At 53.1% G+C, this 20,194-nt stretch overlaps 1 protein-coding gene across 1 annotated transcript in view; it reads left to right on the top strand.

Annotated features, from left to right (window-relative positions):
• Positions 1-7,448: 7,448 nt before the first annotated feature.
• The window catches only part of TESC (tescalcin), a 51,437-nt gene continuing 38,691 nt past the window's right edge, over positions 7,449-20,194 (top strand). Inside the window, exon 1 of the mRNA XM_047088158.1 lies at positions 7,449-7,634. Within this exon, the coding sequence (XP_046944114.1) occupies positions 7,577-7,634 (58 nt within the window). The 5' untranslated portion in view covers positions 7,449-7,576. The remainder of the gene's footprint in view (positions 7,635-20,194) is intronic.

Here is a 20,194-nt window from a genome sequence, read left to right as displayed (position 1 = left end):
AGAGAATGGGTGACCGAGGGGGGACAGCTTAAGGGTGTGGGGTTTCTTTGGGGGACGGCGCAAATGTTCTAAAATTGATTATAGTGATGGTTGCCCAACTCTTTGGAGATACCGAAAACCGCTGAATTGTATGCTCTAAACGGGGAGTTGTCTGGTATGTGGATGACATCTCGATATAGCCAGTACCGAACATAAAAGGCCATCGGTATCAGGATCACCTGGAGTTCTCATTTCCCATGCATTCCTCGGCCTGCTGAGTCTGGACCTGTGCAGGGGGCCCAGGAATCTGAATTTCAGCAAGAACACCAGGTGATGTGCATGCACACAGAATCTAAAGAGCCATCCCCCTGGGAAGACAGTCTGGTCAAGGCTGGTTTCCTCGGCACTGGGGTATTTGCAGGTGCAAACCCACGCTCCGGTATTTTCCTAAGGCTGTTGTAACAGATGACCCGAAACTTGACGGCTGGCAGCAACACAAATGTCCTGACCCACAGTTCTGGAGGTCAGAAGTCGGGAACGGGCCTCACTGGGCTGCCATTGCCGTCAGCAGGGCTGTGTTCCTTTCTGGAGCCTCTGGGGAAGGATCTGTTCCCTTGCATTTTCCAGCTTCCGGAGGCCGCCTGCACCCCTCTGCTTGCGGACCCTTCCTCCGATCCAAAGCTAGCGATGCCTAGTGGACTCTTTCTCACATCACGTCACTCTTGACCCTGACCCCCTCCTGCCTTCCTCTTTCACATACAAAGACCGTCGTGATTCTGTTGGGCCCACCCCCATGGTCCAGGATAACCTCCCCGTCTCCGGGTCGGCTGGCGTGCTCACAGGTTCCAGGGATAAGAACGTGGACGCCTTTGGGGGCCGTTATTCTGCCTTCCATACAGTCCTGCTGCTCAGTGTGTAGGATGCCTCTCCACACAGCACAGATCCTGAGTAAATCAGAGCAGTGCCATTTGGAGCCCCCACGGGGTGGCTGCATTCGGGTCTGAGAAGCAGTCCTACCAGACCCTCCCACACACTGATGATGACTCTCTCTGCAAAGCCTGCCGCGCCGCTCGATGTGAATCGATGGCGACAGCGAAGTTAAAATAGATTCTGGGCCCCTGCCACCTCTTTCTGCTTCTCCGGTGAGCCTGTTTCTCGGACAACAGGGCCGTTTGACGCCCATCCAGGGACAGGCTTCCATCTGCCCCCTGCAAACTCTGGCAATAGGTCACTATTTATAATTACATAAATGAGAGAAGGCCGCCCTCCCCAAAGAGCCCCTGTCTCCTATTTTTAGGCAGCCGGCCCTCCCTCCCATGGAGCTGCGTCCCTCTGTGGTCCGGGCTGTGGGCTCCAGCTACGGGTTAGGTTGGAGATGCTGGGGGCAGCCCGGGAGGGTGGGGGGGCGTGAAGGATCCGGGGAACTTGGCCACCCGGAAGGATCCTTATCCCAGGCAGTCGAGAGGACATGATTTTCCAGCTCGGGGGGGGGGGGGAAGTCTCGGAGATGAAGAGAGGGAGCAATGCTTGTAAAATGCTCTTCGAGACGGCAAATGATTTAACAAGTGGAGGTAAGACCAAAGTTCGCGCGCGAGTTCCGTTTAATTGTCTCACGGGGTATTGCAGGGAGGAGAGTGATGGAGAGACAGGAGAGTCAGCCTGGCTACAAGGTCCTGCTCTTGTCCCCCAAGAAAGGGAATGGCCAGGTGTGGAGGCCATGTTCCGTGCCAGCCGTTCCCCTTGCTGAGCCCTCTCGAGAAAGATGGGGCTGTGGACCCCTTCTACCGATGAGGACATCAAGGTTCAGAGGGTAAAGCAGGCAACCCTTAGGGCACACAACCAGGAACTCCAGAGCCGTTGCGGGGGATCCGATGCCTGTCTGCTGGAAGACGCTGTCGCCCAAGGTTCACCTAAAAGATCAGGGTGCCTCGGGCGAGAAAGGATTGTTTAAAAGATAACCAAAAGGGCAACTTTAATTCAAAAGACAGATTGGGGGTGGGGCGCCTGAGTGGCTCAGTTGATTGAGCGTCAGACTTCAGTTCAGGTCATGATCTCATGGTTCATGGGTTTGAGCCCCACGTCGGGCTCTGCGCTGACAGCTGGGAGCCTGGACCCTGCTTGGGATTCTGTGTCTCCCTCCCTCTCTGCCCCTCCCCTGCTTGCACTCCGTCTCGTTCTCTATCTCAGAAATAAATAAACATAAGAAAAAAAGGGCAGATTGGGGATGATTCTTCTCTGATTCCATTCATGAGACCAGCAGGAGCCTTAATGAGCTTAAGAGAAAAACTGCCCGTGTTAGAGACTAGACGTGGGTGTGGGCACCTGCAGGGATCCCCTCCCTTCCCGCCTCAACATATTTTATGGGAGCATCACTAACCCTTACTTGTTTGAAGTGGTTTAGATGTGCTCTTCTCTAAGTCCGAGGCTAAGCCAGGTGGCATTTGTATCCCCTGTAAATTTCTTAGAGCAGGGGCCTGAAGATCAAGGCATTTTGTTTGCTCCCAGAACATTGTGGAGCCTTGGGAGCGCCCCTAAGTGATTAGAGGGAAAAGGAATCGACACAGATGAATGATAGGAACTGCCATTTATCCAGCTTCACACCTGCATTCTGATTCTGGTTTACCATACATTCTGAATACCTTGGTTTTCCCATCAGTAAAATGGGCATGTGTTAGGTGCCCCTCCTCCAGACTCCCACAGCAGCTGGTATCCATTAGCTGTACTGGGATGGTCTGTTTATACCTCTTTCCTTCCTGACTCCGGGATCCTCCAAGGTCAGGAACTGGCTCCTTTACTGTAGTATTTAAGGAGCACCTGGGTGGCTCAGTCGGTTAAGCATCTGACTCTTGGTTTCGGCTCAGGTCACGATCCCACAGTTCTTGGGTTCGAGTCCTCGTGTTGGACTCCACAGCTGGCAGCACAGAGCCTGCTTGGGATTCTCTCTCTCTCTCCCTCTCTCTCTCTCTCTGCCCCTCTCCACTTGAGCTGTGTCTGTCTCTCTCAAAATAAATAAACTTAAAAAAAAAAAATTCCTGGCACTCAAAGCAGATGAATGAGGGCCCCTGGCTGGCTCAGCCGGGATAGCGTGCGACTCTTGATCTCAGGGTCCTGGCTTCCAGCCTCATGTTGGGCATAGAGATTACTAAATAAATAAACTTAAAAAAAATAACGAATGAACCTGTGAATAATGGCCTACCGTGTGGTGATGCTGCAGTGGGCTCAGACCGGCTTGCAAGATGGAATCGTCAGACGTTCAGGAACTTTGCAAGCCCCTTGTCAAACTATTGGTAGCTTGAAATTGATGGAATATTTACACCACGGATATGGGCAAATGCTACAAAGTAGGGCGTCCCCAGCTTTACCTGCATACCACTAGATAGCGCTTCCCCCGTCAGGCACTGTTTTAAGCCCTTTCAAATACCCACTTTTCGCCCTCACGCCACCCGGAGGAAGGCACCATTATTATTGCCATTTTACACATGGGGAAACTGAGGCCCAGGAGGGGAAGTCACTTGCGCACATATGGTCTGGGAGCCTTCTCTAACGGGAAGGTGGGAGAGCCGCAGGAAAACCATCCTTGAGGTCTCTGGGCACCGCTGTCCTTTGTGGACTCACGGTTACCAGCCATTCTAATCTCGGCCACCCGTTTTAATCAGCTCCTCGGGGAGAAGAGAGGCAGTTGCCTGGTGACCGAAGTGTTTTCCAGCCCCCGGAAGGGCACGCCGTGTAAAGCGAACCTAAAGATCCCCACACGGGGTGCCCCTTTTGCAGGGCTCCAGAATGCAATCAGCCGAGCCAGACCCCACGCGAGGCTCCAGACCTCCTTCCTGCTCTGACGCCACCAGAGCCACCGTTAAGATGGAATTAAAGCCGTGACGCCCTAGAACAGGCAGCAGCAGGCTTCGTGTGGGGGAGAGCCCATGCCGCGTTCGTGCATCACCGCCAGAGCAGGGGGGCAAGGCCCAGGCCCCCCGCACCTCACAGATACAGCTGTCCACCCAGTGTGTGCCTCCGGCCTGCCCGTTTGGGCTCGCAGCTGGGGCTAGTCCTGGATTCCCCGAAGCTCGGCTTAAGGGATGACAAGAGTCTTTCCAGGAACCATTCTGGCTCGAGCATTCCGGATCTTTCCTGGCCTAAGTCAGCCCGTGCTTGACCCCTCTGCCTTGTCACCTCCCGTGTGTCTGTCTGCCCATTCCTCCAGGAGTTCCTTAGGAGCCAAAGGGTGGCTCCTGATTGTTCCTGGTCCGTGGCCCCAGGACCCAGCCAGGGGTTGCAACACGTCAGGGTTTCAATAAATGTGAAATGGATGAATGAACGAACACTTGGCCTTGGCCTCTCCACCTTCCTGCTGCCACAAGGAACTCCTGAGTATCTCCCCGAGGCTTGCAGTCAGGAATAAATACCCCCCCTGGTCATCACGTCCCAGGCCCCCCCTCCTCCAGCTCCCTGCTGGGTCCTGAAGGTGGCTTGTTGGCAACAGACCCAGGAGGGCGGAGGGAGGCCTTGAGGAGGCCTCTCGGAGGAGGTGATGTTTACGCTGAGATCTCAAGAGGAAGCCCCAGCTGTAGGAAGAGGGAGGGGGAGGGACAAGTGCCAGGACTCATCTAGGAGCTGACAGGAGCCAGTGGGGCTTGAGGTGACCGTGTAGACAGGTCATAGAGTGAAGACAGACGTCCCACACGCTGGGGCCTCTTGGTATCACTGAGGGGCAGAGCAGAGCCATGCCCCGCCCCCCCCCCCCCCCCCCCCCCCCCGACTAACCCAGAGCTTTCTTCCCCACCCACCTGCACTGTCTCTAGCTCTGGGAGCAGCTACGCCGAGGGGGCGGAGGTGCGGTCCTGAAAATGCTATTTTCTGTGCCTTCAGCAGAAAGCCCCATCATTTAACCCTTGGAGAATTTAATATAATAAAACTCCAGGAACTGGTATTTTATTTTATTCCAAACTTTGTTTACTTATTTTAAAAAATTTTAATGTTTATTTTTGAGAGAGAGGCAGAGCGTGAGTGGGGGAGGGACAGAGAGAGAGAGGGAGACACAGAATCCGAAGCAGGCTCCAGGCTCTGAGCTGTCAGCACAGAGCCCAACGCAGGGCTCCAGGGCTCGAACGTACAAATCATAAGATCATGACCTGAGCCGAAGTAGGACGCTTCGCTGCTTAACCGACTGAACCACCAGGCGCCCCTAAAGTTTATTTATTTATGTTGAGAGAGAGAGAAAGAGGGAGAGCAGGGGAGGGGCAGAGAGAGAAGGAGACACAAAATCCCAAGCAGGCTCTGTGCTACCAGCACAGAGCCTGAGGATGTGAGGCTCAGACTCACGAACCATGAGATCATGACCTGAGCCGGAATCAGGAGTCCAGTGCTCAATCGACTGAGCCACCCAGGCGCCCCAGGAACAGGTACTTTTTTTTTTTTTTTTTAGGAACTGGTTTTTTTTTTTTAATTTTTTTTTTCAACGTTTATTTATTTTTTTTGGGACAGAGAGAGACAGAGCATGAACGGGGGGAGGGGCAGAGAGAGAGGGAGACACAGAATCGGAAACAGGCTCCAGGCTCCGAGCCATCAGCCCAGAGCCTGACGCGGGGCTCGAACTCACGGACCGCGAGATCGTGACCTGGCTGAAGTCGGACGCTTAACCGACTGCGCCACCCAGGCGCCCCTAGGAACTGGTATTTTAAATGAGAATAAAATTGTGTCCAGCAATTGTGGGTAATTCCGAAAGGGCCCTAGAACCCCTTTCCTGGTCCTGAGGCCAGTCTGGATTTCTAGATTCCTTCTTGCCTTGAAATGCAAACTCTGGGGGCGCCTGGGTGGCGCAGTCGGTTAAGCGTCCGACTTCAGCCAGGTCACGATCTCGCGGTCCGTGAGTTCCAGGCCCGCGTCAGGCTCTGGGCTGACAGCTCAGAGCCTGGAGCCTGTTTCGGATTCTGTGTCTCCCTCTCTCTCTGCCCCTCCCCCGTTCATGCTCTGTCTCTCTCTGTCCCAAAAATAAATAAATGTTGAAAAAAAAAATTAAAAAAAAAAAAAAAAAAAAAAGAAATGCAAACTCTGGGTCCAGTTAACTCAGACCAGCTGATGCCCCACAGCCAACACTCCCCCAGCTTGGCTATCTCGGCACTGCCCAAGAGTGCTTTGGAAACGCAGATTCCGGGTACTGCTCCAGAGTGCCAACAGAGTGTAACGGGCATCTGGTCTTCACCTAGGAGGGGGGTCCCTTTCCTTCTTTCCGCAGCTCTGGCTGGTTGCAGGACACTGCCCCCCTCCCCCCACCCCAGGGCTGTGACTCTCACTTTGGACCTGTGATCGGGAGGAATGGGCAGTGCCCTCCCCAGTGCCCTGTGAAGCTGCTGTAGGTGGGCCCATCTAGGTCTTTGTGAGCACCTACACTGTCACAGAGCCTGGCATCCCGGACATACACCAAGTACGTGCTGAACATTGACGGCCACATCACCAAGCACTGTGGAGCGCAACGGCCTGGCCTTGAGACCTAGAAGATGTTGACTTTGAATTTCCGCCCTGGCTGTGTGACCTTTCTGAGAATCGGTTCCTCCCTTGTAAAATGGACGTGATTCCACAGCAACTGCCTTGTGCTTCGTCCCATGCCAGGCCCTTCTGATAGACCTGTCATTGACTGTCATCGTCCCCATTTTAACTAGAAAGAATCAGGGTCAAACAGGTGGCAGGACTGGCCCAGGTCATCCAGGCTGGCCACAACATCCCATTCCTTAAACCAATTTAAGGCAAAACTTCTCCCAGGAGGCTCAGGGACCACCCTCATTACATTCTCTCTGGCATTTTGGAAATGCAGCCTCCCGGGCCCTGCCTCGGTCGGAATGGGGGGGAAGGGGGAGTCCCCTGCCCCTCAAGTTTGAGAACCCCACCCCCCACCCCGGGCTCCTGGGCTGTGTTACTAGGATGGGCCGCTCTGGCCTGGGGTTTGTCCGCTTCATCAAGGTGCTGGGGAGGGGCCAAGGACTTTTCCTGGAACAAAGCCAAGCCAAGCACCCGGTGCGCATTTAAGTGGGATTACTATTATTATGTTACCTTCACTGCTGTTCGCCATCGAGCTAGTTAACCCTGGCTGTGTTTCTTCACTGTCCCAGGTGAGTTTCCCTCCTGAGATCTGGGAGGGTGTGGTGGAAGCGGGGTGGGGGTGAACACGGAACCTCCCAGGGGGCTGCTCCCGCCCACCTACACCCCAACTCTGTTCACACCTGCCTCTTTCCAAAGCCGGCGGCGCTGCGGAGGTGGTGCCGAGCCGCGAGGAGCCCGGCCGCTGCGTGGGGGACGGGGGAACTTTAGCGGGGGGCTCCTAGGCCCTGCACCCCCTTCCACCCCTCCCCACCGTTTCTTGCCGGGGGCAGGGCGCTCGCCCTCCTCCCCGCGGTGCTCGAAGCCGGCGCGCGCTAGGACCGCGGCGCGCCGCCCTCCGCCGCTATAAGAGGCCGCGCTCGCGCCCCACGCGGAACCCGCGGCTCAGACCCGTCCCCGGCGTCCCGACCCGCGCTGGACCCGAGGCCGGACCCGCCGCGGCGCAGCCGACGCCAGCCCGGGGCCTGCGAGGGACGCGCGCCCCGGGGTCCCCGCCGCGGGCACCATGGGCGCTGCCCACTCCGCGTCCGAGGAGGTGCGGGAGCTCGTGGGCAAGACCGGCTGTGAGTATCCGCGGGGACGCGGGCGGGGACCGGCGGCCGGCCGGCCGGCTGGCGCGGGGCTCCCAGCCCACTGCCGCCCGGCCGGCTCCGCGCCGCCGCGCTGTGTGACCTTGGGCCGGCAGCTGGCCCTCTCTGCGCCTCAGTCTCCCCCTCCTGCAAATGGGTCCCCGCCGGCCACTTTGCAGGCTGCGGCGAGGAGCTCCGCGGCGGTGCTGAGTAAGTGCCGCGGCCGCTCAGCCTCGGCGCCCTCGGGGTTGGCAGGGAGCCCCCGGGCCTGGGGACTGCGGACCCGGGAGGGAGCAGGGCTGGGCAGGCGTCCCGGCCGGGAGGGTGAGCTCCCGGGCCGCCCAGCCGGTGTGCGCGCTCCGCACCTGAAAGTCGTTCGGGTTCGCGAGGCGCAGGGGCCGGAAAGTTTTGAAGTCGACGGGACCTGGGTGGCAGCCGGGCGTTCTCCGGCCGTGTGACCTCGGGCGGGTGAGCGCCTCCCCCTGCGCCTTTGTCCTCCCGTCTGTAAAGTGGGTTCAGGCGGGCCCACCTCCCCGCGTAGCTGGCAGAGCCCGGGGAGCACTGGGCTGGAGCCCGGCGACCTTCCTCAAGCTCGCCCGGGCTCCTGGGACCCGCAGAGGCTGCGCGCCCCGCATCCGGCCCGAGGCTGGGCGCACGGAGCGGTGTGGCCGCGGGGGGCCCCCCAGCTGACCGCAGGGAAGTGACGGCGGAAGCGTTTGTCCGCCCCAGTCCAGCCCAGCTGGGAACTTGACCCTGGGCTCTGACCTCGGGGTGCCGGGTTCTGCCACCCGCCGTGAAGGGGAGCGTGGACTGAAGACCGAGGGAGGCCGGGTCCCCAGTGCGAGGGGGCGCACTAGACAGGGCGATGTGAATCCTGCCGACACCGCTTTCTGGCTGTGTGACCTTGGGCTAGTCACTTCCTCTCTCTGTTTCCTTCTCTCTAGAAGGAGAGTTCTGCTAGTACCTGCTAGATGCCCAAGATATGGGAGCTGCAGTGTTATTTCAAGGGAAGAGCTGGCACCTGCTTTGAATTTTGTGCAGCCGGGTCCATAATTGGTCACCTGGGTGGGGGTGGAGGTGACCCAGCCACTTGTGCCCAGGCTGAAAGGCGACCCCTGCTGATCCTAATCTGAACAGCTCTTTCCAGGAGAATTGGGTGAAAATTACAGAAAACACCTTAATAACTGGTCTGGGGAGGGTGTGTGTGTGGGGGTGTGTGTGTGTACACGCATGCGTGCATACACACATTCACACACCACGTACATACATGTGTATATCTTCCCGTGGACAAATACAAAAGTATTTGCGACTGGAGGGGGGAAAAGTGTGTACTATACATAATATGGAACACTTTTTGGTTTAAAAATAGTAATAACAGGGGTGCCTGGGTGGCTCAGTTGGTTGAGCGTCCGACTTCGGCTCAGGTCATGATCTCACGGTCTGTGAGTTCGAGCCCTGCGTCAGGCTCTGTGCTGACAGCTCGAGCCTGGAGCCTGCTTCCGATTCTGTGTCTCCCTGTCTCTCTGACCCTCCCCTGTTCATGCTCTGTCTCTCTCTGTCTCAAAAATAAAATAAACATTAAAAAAAATAAGAACCTATGTTTATAATCGCTTTGTTTACATCAAGGACTCTGGAAGGATCCACAAGGAAGAATAATGAATACTTGGAGGTTTGGTGGGAGGGATGAAGGGAGAGGGAGCTTTTCATTATAGTTTTTTAAAATATTTTCATTTTTGAACAACGTATGAATGTTTTACTTCAAAAAGTTTTAAGTCCAGTTCAACCCGAAGGCTAACATGAGAGAGGAGGTAGGATTCCCCTCTTTGTTGGGTTTCCCCGGTTAGCTGCACACTCTCTTGCTGCCTTGTGTCTGGACTGGTTGAAATCAGGGTTCCCTGGAGCTGGGATTTCTGCCAGAAGGGTGGGCTGGCCACCAGCCTCCATCACTCAGGCAGCCCCCGCACAGGCGGTTGCGGGGGATTCCATCTGTTTGTGAGTTTGACAGGTGATGGGACTGCAGAGCATGATGGGAACCTTGTCAGTTTCCTGGGTCGTCAGGTCTGGGGTAGGGGGTGGGGGGAGAAGACTGATGCTGAGTGTTCCCCCTGTAGCTTTCCTACAGATGGCTGATGTGGCTTCCCTTCTTGTTGCCCCAGGATTCTAGTTTCGTACCCCAAAGGGAGAAGAGAGACGGGGGGGGGGGTCAGGAAAGGGGTTCTGAAGTCAGAAAGGAGAATGAATGCCTTCAGTTCTCTGAACTTTGAGCAGGTGGAAAGTTCCACCTAGTTCTCTGATAGGGGCTGGTACAGTCTGGCGCTTTTACCCGTTCAGTGAGTATTTGTTGACCAGGGACTTGGAGATTTAGAGGCTGACGTCCCTGAGGGGAGTTACACAGTGGCACGAGAGTCCGAGGAAGGGCAAGGGAACAATTCTTTAGAGAGGATCAGGAGGGCTTCTCTGCAGAGGCAAAAATGGAACAGAAACCTAAATAGGAAGGAACCAGCTACGTGCAGGTCAGCAAAAAGTACATTTTGGGCAGAGGGAACAGTCAGTGCAAGGGCCCTGTGGCGGGAAGACGTTGAGGACAATAAATGAGAATTGTGTGAGAGGAGGGTGCAGCCATAGTGAGGGCTCAGTTTGTGGGAGGAGCCTGATTTAAAGGGGTCTTGCTAGGTGTGTGGCTTTGGGCGAGTGTTTGGTACTGTTGGCCGTGTTTTAGACCCATTTGTCCCCATCACTCTGAGCCACGGCTAAGAGTGAAAGCTTGGTCCTACTTCTTCCCAGCTGCGTGACCTTAAGCAAGTCCTTGTACCTCTGAGCGTCAGTGTCCCCATCTGGATTCTGGGGCGGTTACATGGGTTCAGTGACATGATGTATATATGTATGTCAAGGGCTTGGCTTGGCATGGGAAGGTCAGCTCCCAGGATACTGCTCCCACAAGAATCCGCGGGAAGCATTCAGCCTAAAGGCCCAGTCAGCCAAGGAACGGGCTGTGCCCACAACGTTGCTGGGCTCCCGGCCTCTTTGAGGACCAAGACGGTCCCTAATTTGAAGGGTCAGCCTGGCCCCTCTCTGAGGACTCCATCTGGAACTGATGAGCATGAGATGGTGACAGTGGGCATGATTCCTTGAGCACCGGGCTCTGTGCTGAACCCTCTGCGCGCATTCTGGTGGAATCTTCATAATAACCCTCCATGGAAGATGGCCATGTGGCCATTTTACGGATAAGGAAACTGAGGCTTGGAGGGGTGAAGCCTCCAAGGTGGCAGCCCCAGGGGTCATAAGTGGAGGAGCAGGGGCTCAGAGGATCCCTAAGTCCATTTCCTCCGACACTGTGCTTTCACTGTGTTGAGTTGCCTCTCTGATGTCTAGGAACGCAGAAGGGGTAGGAACAGGTTGCTCGTCTCTTTTTCTCACCTCCGGGCCGTGGTGCAAGCCATTCCCTCTGCCTGGAGCACTCTTCCCTCGACTGTGCATAATTTGGCGTTTATGTAAGGAGATGCTTCTGTAACCAGCAGCCAGGTTAAGATGGCAAACACTTCCCCTCAGGCCTGTCTTTTTGCAAACCCCTTCGTCGTGGTTCAGGGCTCCGTAGCGCCCTTCCGGAAGCCGCCCTGGTTACTCTCCATCCAGCCTTTGAGGGTTAATGTGCATCCTCGAGATGGCCACGCCCCCTGCGTCCCCTCCCGTTATAGCACACATCACACCCCGGTGGAACTGTCAGCTCTGTCACCAGCCACCCCCTCGAAGCTTGGCGCTTCTCGACCGCAGGAGACGTGGTGTCTTTCTCATTCACCTTTGTATGTGTGCGTGGTCCTCGGGCCACGAGCCGCTCGTGTTGGAGGGGCGGCCGGGGACTTTATAACCCAAGGGGGGTTGCCCGGGAGCGACCCCCGGTGCCACCCCACCGGCCGGCCTCGGCCACGCCCGCCCGGCACCGTGAGATCCAGTCTGTGGGCTTCAGCGCTGAGCCAGCCCCACCAAAAATAGGCCTGAGCGCAAGTTCGCCCACACAGGGCATCTCTGGGTTCCACGCCCACCTCCCCTTGCCTGCGAGAGTCTCCTTGATTGATTTAAAACCTAAAAAAAGTCATCCAAACATCTCTTCTGAGCCGAGAAGCCTGACTACCTAGATTGTTAAAATTCACATTAAACCCTGAGCTGGCCTTTCTCCTTCCACAGCGGGATCAGTCCCGAGGTGTGACGGGGGGGCCCCCTGACAGGAAGAGAGGCCCCTTGGGAATCACTCACCAAAGGTGTCCGTCCGCTCCCCTTCACCACCTTGAGCAGGTGTGGCCCCTTCCTGCCACCCGCCTCCTCCCCTCCCGCCCCCCCAATCTGGTCTGCTCCTGAGGCTGCAAAGGAAATAATAAATGAAGAATTCTGGGAAAGGTGGAGGGTCTATTTTTTCCTTCAGGCTTCCAAACAGCTCCACAGGCCTATCTATGTACATGCCAAGAAGCTGCCAGAAGGACGAAGGAAAAACAACGTCCCAGATCTAGAGTTAGACCTCGTCATGGTGACAGTGAGTGTGCACCAGGCGCCCGTCATCTGCCGAACTCGGAGCCGAGCCGTGCGGTTTACGTGCACAGCTGCTCTCGGGCCCCCCACTCCGCCCCCCCCCCAGGTACACCGTAGATTCCCGTTTCTCAGATGAGGCCCTGGAAGCTTCGGGGAGCGGGCCCCTTGCCCGAGGCCACAGGCTACTGAGAAGTAGAGCCGGGGTTCGGTTTCTGGTCTGCTCCCCAGACCTCTTCACCAGGGACGGAGGCTTGTGTGGCCCACACGGGCGAATGTGGTTGGCACTGCGTTTTCCACTGGCCTCTGGCCGCCGGGCACTACTCTGAGGTCGTAAAGGCCTCGGCCTATTTGCCGTGCGTTATGTTCCCTCTGGATAGCCAGGTGGACCGGACCCCTTCCCAGCCCTCCAGGAGCTCAGGGCCTTTGAGGGGTGCAGGCGCCCTGGCCGGCACCACTGAGTTCCTCCTGTCATCCGCCGAGGCCTGTGAAGTCAAATGACCGATAGCACCTACCCAGCCCCCTTTCTGTTTCCTGCGGGTGGATTATGGCTTTTGCCCTGGGCTCCGGGGTCACTCTGTAAGCCCCACGAAATAGGGTGCACTGCTGTGTCTGTGGGGCTCTGGCGGGGTGTGGTTGGGACCAGACCCCCAGCGCTCATCAGACTCATGTAAATCCTAAATCCTCCCGTAATAAGAAAATAATTAAAGACATTTTTTAGGACAAGGCGAAAAGTGGCCTCTATAAGCACGTCTGTGGGGCCTGGGGAGGAACTGTCACCACAGGCTGAGCTCTCGGGGTGGGCTGGGGCCCGTGGTCTGGTGGTGATGTGGGCACAGTGGTCCCGGCCCTCGGGAACCTTCCAGAGCTTGGTAAGGTGGGCAGTATCCAGATCCTTCCACCCCTGCTCATCCGGGGTGCTTGCGGTGCGGAAATGTGCAGGCTGCTTCTGGAAGCCTTTAAAAGGGCCGGGTGGGAAATGCACTTAATTCGTAAGCACCAGAAGCACCTCTGCCCTCTGGCCCAGCACTGCTAATACTTTGTACTCCGGCTGGGCCGGATCCTCTCCACTTTCACGGTAGCATATGTTGCCAATTTACAGATGAGGAAACGGAGGCTCAGACACCCGAAGGGACTGCTCAAGGTCACTTAAATGCTGAGTGGGGAACCCAAATTCAAAGCTGACTCTCCCACGTGACCTAAGCCCCACACAAGCTGGACAGAGACCAAGGATCTTGTATGTCTGGGAGAGGCAACGCCATTACACCGTGACCTCGTAGACAGAGTCCCACATGCTCGTTTACTAAGTTGGCAGGGGGAGAATTGGACCTTGAGGCAGACAGGCTTGGTCTTGGGCTGTCCCCAGGGAGGACAAGCTCGGTGGGGGGCATCACGAGGGGGAACTGGGGGCTCTGAGAGCGAGAGCTGGAATGTGCTGCCCCCTCCGCTCCGTGGGGTCTTACTGGGTGGCTCACGTCTGTTTCAGAGGAAGAATCTGTATTTTCCCTGCAGGAAAGTAATTGGCAGGCCGCTCAAGACTTCTTATAGCTCCGCGAATGAGGAGTAACCAGATCCCTTATGCGTCTTTCTTTCTCACCCCACCCCCAGCCCCAGCCCCAGCCCCAGCCCCAGCCCCACTCTGGCAGCATCTCTTTTTGTGAGTCAATGGCCCCCGGAATGCAGCACGGACTGTCACCAGTGCCCAGACATGCCGCAGGACCCAGTCATCCAGACGGAATACCTCGAGTGTCGTGTCGATAAGGTGCTTTTTACTCTCGCAGAGCCCTCCAGCATCTGCTATCTCAAGTCGCGGGAACATGGTGTTTTTGGCTCAGAGGTGCCCACTGCTTTGGGGAGATAGGGCGAGGGGCCCTCTCGTACCCACGTTGGTGGGACCAGGCGAGGGGATGGGGAGGAGGCGGCGTCTGGGCCCGTGAGCCTCCCTGCCGCCCGTGCCAACTTTATTATTAATTCATAAAGCCAGAAGGTCGAGTGGGTGATTTGCGCCGGTGGTGGCAGCCACCTTAAGTGCGAGGACAAAAAGGCCCTTTGTTGTTCCAGCAGTGTGACCTTTGCGGATGGGCAAGCTGTCAGAAGTGGGTCTTGGGCTCTTGGCACGGCTCCCTAGGAGGCGAGAAGGCACATTTGGGTCTCGGGGATCAGGTGCCTCTGGGAGGGCGGGCAGGCGGCCAGCAGGAGACCTCACTACTGGCGTGGCTGAGTCCTAGACCGTGATGGAGGGAGAAGGTGGCCACGGTCAAGGACTTTGTCTGTGGGCTGAGGTTAGAAGGGGTGGGGGTTCCCTTCCTTCCTCCTGAGCGTTCATGCTGGGGTCCCAGTGGTCAAAGAGCCCTCAAGTGAGCACTTAGCAGTTAGGCCCAGCACACCTGATGTTTCCGGGGGTTCTCTTGTCTTGTCCTCACCTGCATCCCCCAAGACTGCAGCCGGGGTCCCACACAGGCACATGCTGGCCTCCCCCGACCTTGGCCCATAGCAGCAGATAGATGCGGCTTTGAACTGTGGCACCGCCTTTCCCTGTCTGGGCGAGTAATTTTGCTTCCGCGTCTTGGTTTTCTCATCTGTCAGATGGGCACGTGTTGCAGGGCTATTGGGAGGATTAAATGAGAATTTTATCAAAGCCCTTGACACATTGTAAGTGTTCAGTAGCTGTTGGCAAGTACTAATTCCATTAGAAACCACTCGGAGGCAGGGGTGCCTGGGTGGCTCAGTCATTTGAGCGTCCGACTTCGGCTCAGGTCGTGATCTCGCGGTCTGTGGGTTCGAGCCCCGCGTCGGGCTCTGCCGACAGCTCGGAGCCTAGAGCCTGTTTCAGATTCTGTGTCTCCCTGTCTCTCTTTTCCTCCCCCACTCACACTCTGTCTCTCTCTCAAAAATAAATAAACATTAAGGGGCGCCTCTGGGTGGCTCAGTCGGTTAAGCGGCCGACTTCGGCTCAGGTCATGATCTCGCGGTCTGTGAGTTCGAGCCCCGCGTCGGACTCTGGGCTGACAGCTCAGAGCCGGGAGCCTGTTTCAGATTCTATGTCTCCCTCTCTCTCTGACCCTCCCCTGTTCATGCTCTGTCTCTCTCTGTCTCAAAAATAAATAAATGTTAAAAAAATTAAAAATAATTAAAAATAAATAAACATTAAAAAAGGAACCATTCAGGGGCTGGCTGTGTTCCTCCCTTTTTAAAATTTCATTTCATTTTTCATTTTGTGGAGAGTGGGGGAGCGGGGCAGAGGCAGAGAGAGAATCTTCAGCAGGCTACATGCTCAGTGTGGAGCCTGATACGGGGCTTCATCCCACGACCCTGGGATGGTGACCTGAGCCCAGATCGAGAGTTGGATGCTTAACCGACGGAACCACCCAGGCGCCCCATACAATTTTCCCTTTTAGGGCATTCTGTAACTTCGCTAATTCATTTCATTTTTTGACATGGCCGCCATTTGACACAAGTGACATTAGTCTTTGTCTTTCCCTGTACTGATGATCAGGGACCTTAACATGCCTTAATTTGCGTCACTCTGTGGTGCTTTTTCTGTTTTTGAAAGCCACTCATTGGTTTGATTATTCCTATATGCAGACCCTATTAATTCTTGGAACAGGTTTCCCCCACAGATCTCATTTTCTTATGTGCTCCACCTTTCCATAGGTTTTCCAGTGACTCTCTGAGTCAGCAGCTGTCTGGAAGTGACTAGATTTTGCCAGGATCCTCCTGGGATCACTGGCTGGCTATATCTTCTCTCAGCACTTTGGTTTTGGTCCCTTGTTGCTGTTGAGAAGTCAGCTCTTTGGTCTGATTCTTTTGTGTGAAATCTGCTTTTGTACCTCTGAGATTTTGGGGGTTTTGTTTTTGTTTTTAACTGCACTTTGTCTAGGTAGATTTGTTTTATTTGTCCTGCTTGAGAATGGTTTATGCTCTTTTATTCTGAAGAAGGCTTACGTCTTACAGTATGAAAAATGTTCTCTCCCCGACCCTTCTCTTTATTTTCTCCTTCAGTAATTCCTATTAGAAATACATTGGACCGGGGTGCCCGGGTGGCTCGGTCGGTTAAGCGTCTCGCTTTGGCTCAGGTCATGATCTCACCGTCTGTGAGTCCGAGCCCCGCGTCGGGCTCTGTGCTGACAGCTTGGAGCCTGCTTCAGATTCTGTGTCTCCCCCTCTCTGTGACCCTCCCCTGCTCATGCTCTGTCTCTCTCTGTCTCAAAAATAAATAAACATTAAAAAAAAATTTAAAAAACAAATATGTTGGACCATGTCATTCTGTCTCGAATGCCTCTTTACTCCTCTCTGATATTTTCTATCGTTTTACTGCTTTTTGCTGTATTTGGAGTCTTTTTCTTAGGTCTCTCTTCCACTTCACTAATTCTCTCTTTAGCTATTAAAATCTTACTGCCCCAGGGTGCCTGGGTGGCTCAGTCCGTTGGGCATCCAACTTCGGCTCAGGTCATGATCTTACCATCAGTGAGTTCGAGCCCCACATCGGGCTCTGTTCTGACAGCTCGGAGCCTGGAGCCTGCTTCGGATTCTGTGGCTCCCTCTCTCTCTGCCCCTCCCCAGCTTGTGCTCTGTCTCTCTCAAAAATAAAGTAAACATTAAAAAATTTTAAATCTTGCTGCCCCTTAAGTTTTTAAATTCCAATGACTTTTAAAAAAACCACGGGGCACCTGGGTGGCCCAGTCAGTTAAACGACTGACTCTTGATTTCAGCTCAGGTCCTGATCTCATGGTTGTGAGATCAGGCCCACATTGGGCTCTGCACTGACGGTGTGGAGCCTGCTTGGGATTTTCTCTCTTCCTCTCTCTCTCTCTGCCCTTCCCCTGCTCCTGTGTGTGCACGCTATTTCTCAACAAAACTTAAAACATTTTTTTATGAGTTCTATATGGTTTTCAAACTCACTGCTTTTGTCACAGTGCTCTTTCATTATTTGTAAAAATTTAACGCTTACTACATGGTTTCTTCTGTTTCACCCTCTTGTGGTGCCATTCCTTGTTAAAATTAAAGAAAAAATTTAAACTCTACCCCCAACATAGGGCTCAAACTTACAACCCCAAGATCAAGAGTTAGGTGCTCTACCGACTGAGCCAGCCAGGCATGCCCCCTCCCCCGATTTAAAAAAAATTTTTTTTTAATGTTTATTTATGTTTGAAAGACAGAGACAGAGTGTGAGCAGGTGAGGGGCAGAGAGAGGGAGACACAGAATCTGAAGCTCCAAGGCTCCAGGCTCCAAGCTGTCAGCACAGAGCCCGACGTGGGGCTTGAACTCACGAACTGTGAGATCACGACCCGCGCGAAGTCGGATGTTTAACCAATTGAGCCACCCAGGCGCCCCCCGATTTTTTTATTGAAAAAAATTTCTTGAAGTATAATTGACATACAATGTTAGTAAGTGACCTAGTGATTTGCCAATTCTGGACATTACTCCGTGCTCAGCACAGTAAGTGTGGTCACCGTTTATCACCATACGGTGTCATGACGATAGTATTGTCTCTATTCTGCACGCCTACCTTTCATTTCTGTGACCGAAAGTTTGTGACCCTTAATCCCTTTCACCCATTCCTCCTCCCACACCTTCTCTCTGGCAACTACCAGCTCCTTGTATTCAAGAGTCTGTTTTGTTTTCTAGATCCTACATAGCAGTGGAATCCTATGGTATTTGTCTTTCTCCGACTTATTTCACTTTGCATAATTCCCTCTAGGTCCATCCTAGATATTGTATTGTCGGATCTTGTCGTCAGGGACACTTGGGTGCTTCCGTATTTTGGCTATTGTAAATAGTGCTGCAAGAAACATAGGGGTGCGTGTGTTTTCAAATTCGCGTTTCCATTTTCTTTGGGTAAAATACCCAGGGGTGGAATTACTGGCTTGTGTGATTTTTTTTTTTTTTTTTTTTTTTTGAGGAAACTTCATGCTGTTTTCCACGGCTGTTAGGCCAATTTACATTCTAACCGGCAGTGCTCGAGAGTCCCTTTTCTCCACGCCCTCACCACCACTCATTTGTCTTTTTGATATTAACCATTCTCACTGGTGTGAGGTGATCTCTCATTGTGGTTTAAATTTGCATTTCCCTGAGGAATGATATTAAACATCTTTTCACGTCTGATGGCCGTCACTTTTCTTATATATCTTCTTAATGTTTATTTTGGAGATAGGGAGAGTACGAGTGGGGAAGGGGCAGAGAGAGGAGGGGTTAGAAGATCTTAGATGGGCTCCACGCTGAGAGCTGAGTCCGACACGGGGCTCAAACTCATGAACCTTGAGACCATGACCTGAGCCGAAGTCAGACACTGAACTGACGGAACCACCCAGGCTCCCCTGGCCATCTTTTCTCTTTGAGAAAAAAATGTCTATTCAGGTCCTCTGCTTGTTTTTTAAATAGAATTGTTCGGCGTGTGGGGGGAGGGGGTTGGTGTTAAATTGTATGAGTTCTTTATATACCTTGGATATTAACCTCTTACTGCACGTGCCATTTGCAAATATCTTCTCCCATTTGGTAGGTTGCCTTTTGGTTTTGTTGATGGTTTCTTTTGCTGTGCAAAAGCTTTTTAGTTTAGTTTAGTGGTCCCATTTGTTTCTAAGCTTGATGTCCAAGAGATTATTGCCTATGTTTTCTCTTGGGGCTTTTATAGTTTCAGGTCTCGTATTTAGGTCTTTAACCCATTTTGAGTTTGTTTTTTTGGGTATGGTGTGAGCAAGTAGTCCAGTTCTATTTTTTTTTGCACGTAGCTGTCCGAGTTTTCCCAACACTGCTTATTGGAAAGACTGTTTCTTCCCCATTGTGTATTCTTGCCTCCTTTGTCATAGATTAATTGACCACAGGAGCATAAGTTTATTTCTGGGCCCTTGTTCCTGTTGCAGTGATGTAGGTGTCTATTTTTTTTGCCAGTATTCTGTTTTGAGTATTAGAGCTTTGTAGTAGGTTTTGAAATCTGGAACCTGTAAGTCCATCTTTCTCAAGATTGCTTTTGCTATTTCGGGTCTTTCATGGTTCCATACAAATTTTGGGCTGATTTGTTGTAGTTCCGTGAAAAATGCTTTTTGCTGTTTTGATAGGCATTGCTTTGAATCCATAGATTACTTTGGGTAGTAGAGACATTGAACAATATTCTGCCAATCCATGAAGATGGTATATCTTCCTATCTGTGTCCTCTTGAATTTCATTTACCAGCGTCTTACGGTTTTCACAGTATATGTCTTTCCTTCCTTGGTTAAGTTTATTCTTTTTGGTGCAGTTATAAATGGGGTCGTTTTCTTAATTTCTTTATCTGCCACTTCATTATTAGTGTATAGAATTGCAACAGATTTCTGTATATTCTGTATCCTACAACTTTACTGGAATTCATTTTGTTTCATGTCTGACTGCTGCAGCTAGGAGGACTTCCACTACTATGTTGAAGAAAAGTGGTGAGAGAGGACAACCCTGTCTTGTTCCTGATCTTAGAGTAAAAGTTCTCAGTTTTTCACCATTGAGTATGATGTTAGCTGTGAGTTTTTCGGCTATGGACTTTGTTACGTTCGGGTATGTTCCCTCTAAATCCACTTAAGAGTTTTAATCCTGAATGGATATCTTGTCAAATGCTTTTTCTGCATCTTTTGTTATGATCATAAGGCTTTAATCTTTTCTCTTGTTAGTGTGACGTATCACTTTGATTGATTTGCAAATATTGCAACACCCTTGCATCCCTGGAGTAAATCCCACCGATCGTGATGTTATTAACACATTTAAAACAAAAAGGGTGCCCTTCCTTTTGTTAATTGTGTCTGCTGATTGTCCCTTACGGTGATTCATTTGCTCGCGTGGTTTGATTTTTGATTATGAGCTCATGTTCTACTGGGCTGCCTCCCCTGGTTTTCACATCCTCTTGGAACGATCTTCAGCGCCTGATTTATGCTGAAGCCAAACCAAGTGGAGAAGGGCTTATCTAAAGTACCTCTCCCATATGAGGGTCCCTCACAGTGCTTTTCATTTATTTCTAGTACCTTAGAGATGTCACTGGTCTAGAAACACTTTTTGCATTGATTCCTCAGTTTGG

The sequence above is a fragment of the Lynx rufus genome, unplaced genomic scaffold, assembly GCF_022079265.1.
Source record: "Lynx rufus isolate CCGP_SWC_20201006 ecotype Redwood Valley unplaced genomic scaffold, mLynRuf1.p SCAF_24, whole genome shotgun sequence".
Taxonomy (NCBI): Eukaryota; Metazoa; Chordata; class Mammalia; order Carnivora; family Felidae; genus Lynx; species Lynx rufus.
The sequence above is the reverse complement of the archived record's forward strand: the minus strand, read 5'-3'. Positions and strand labels throughout refer to the sequence as shown.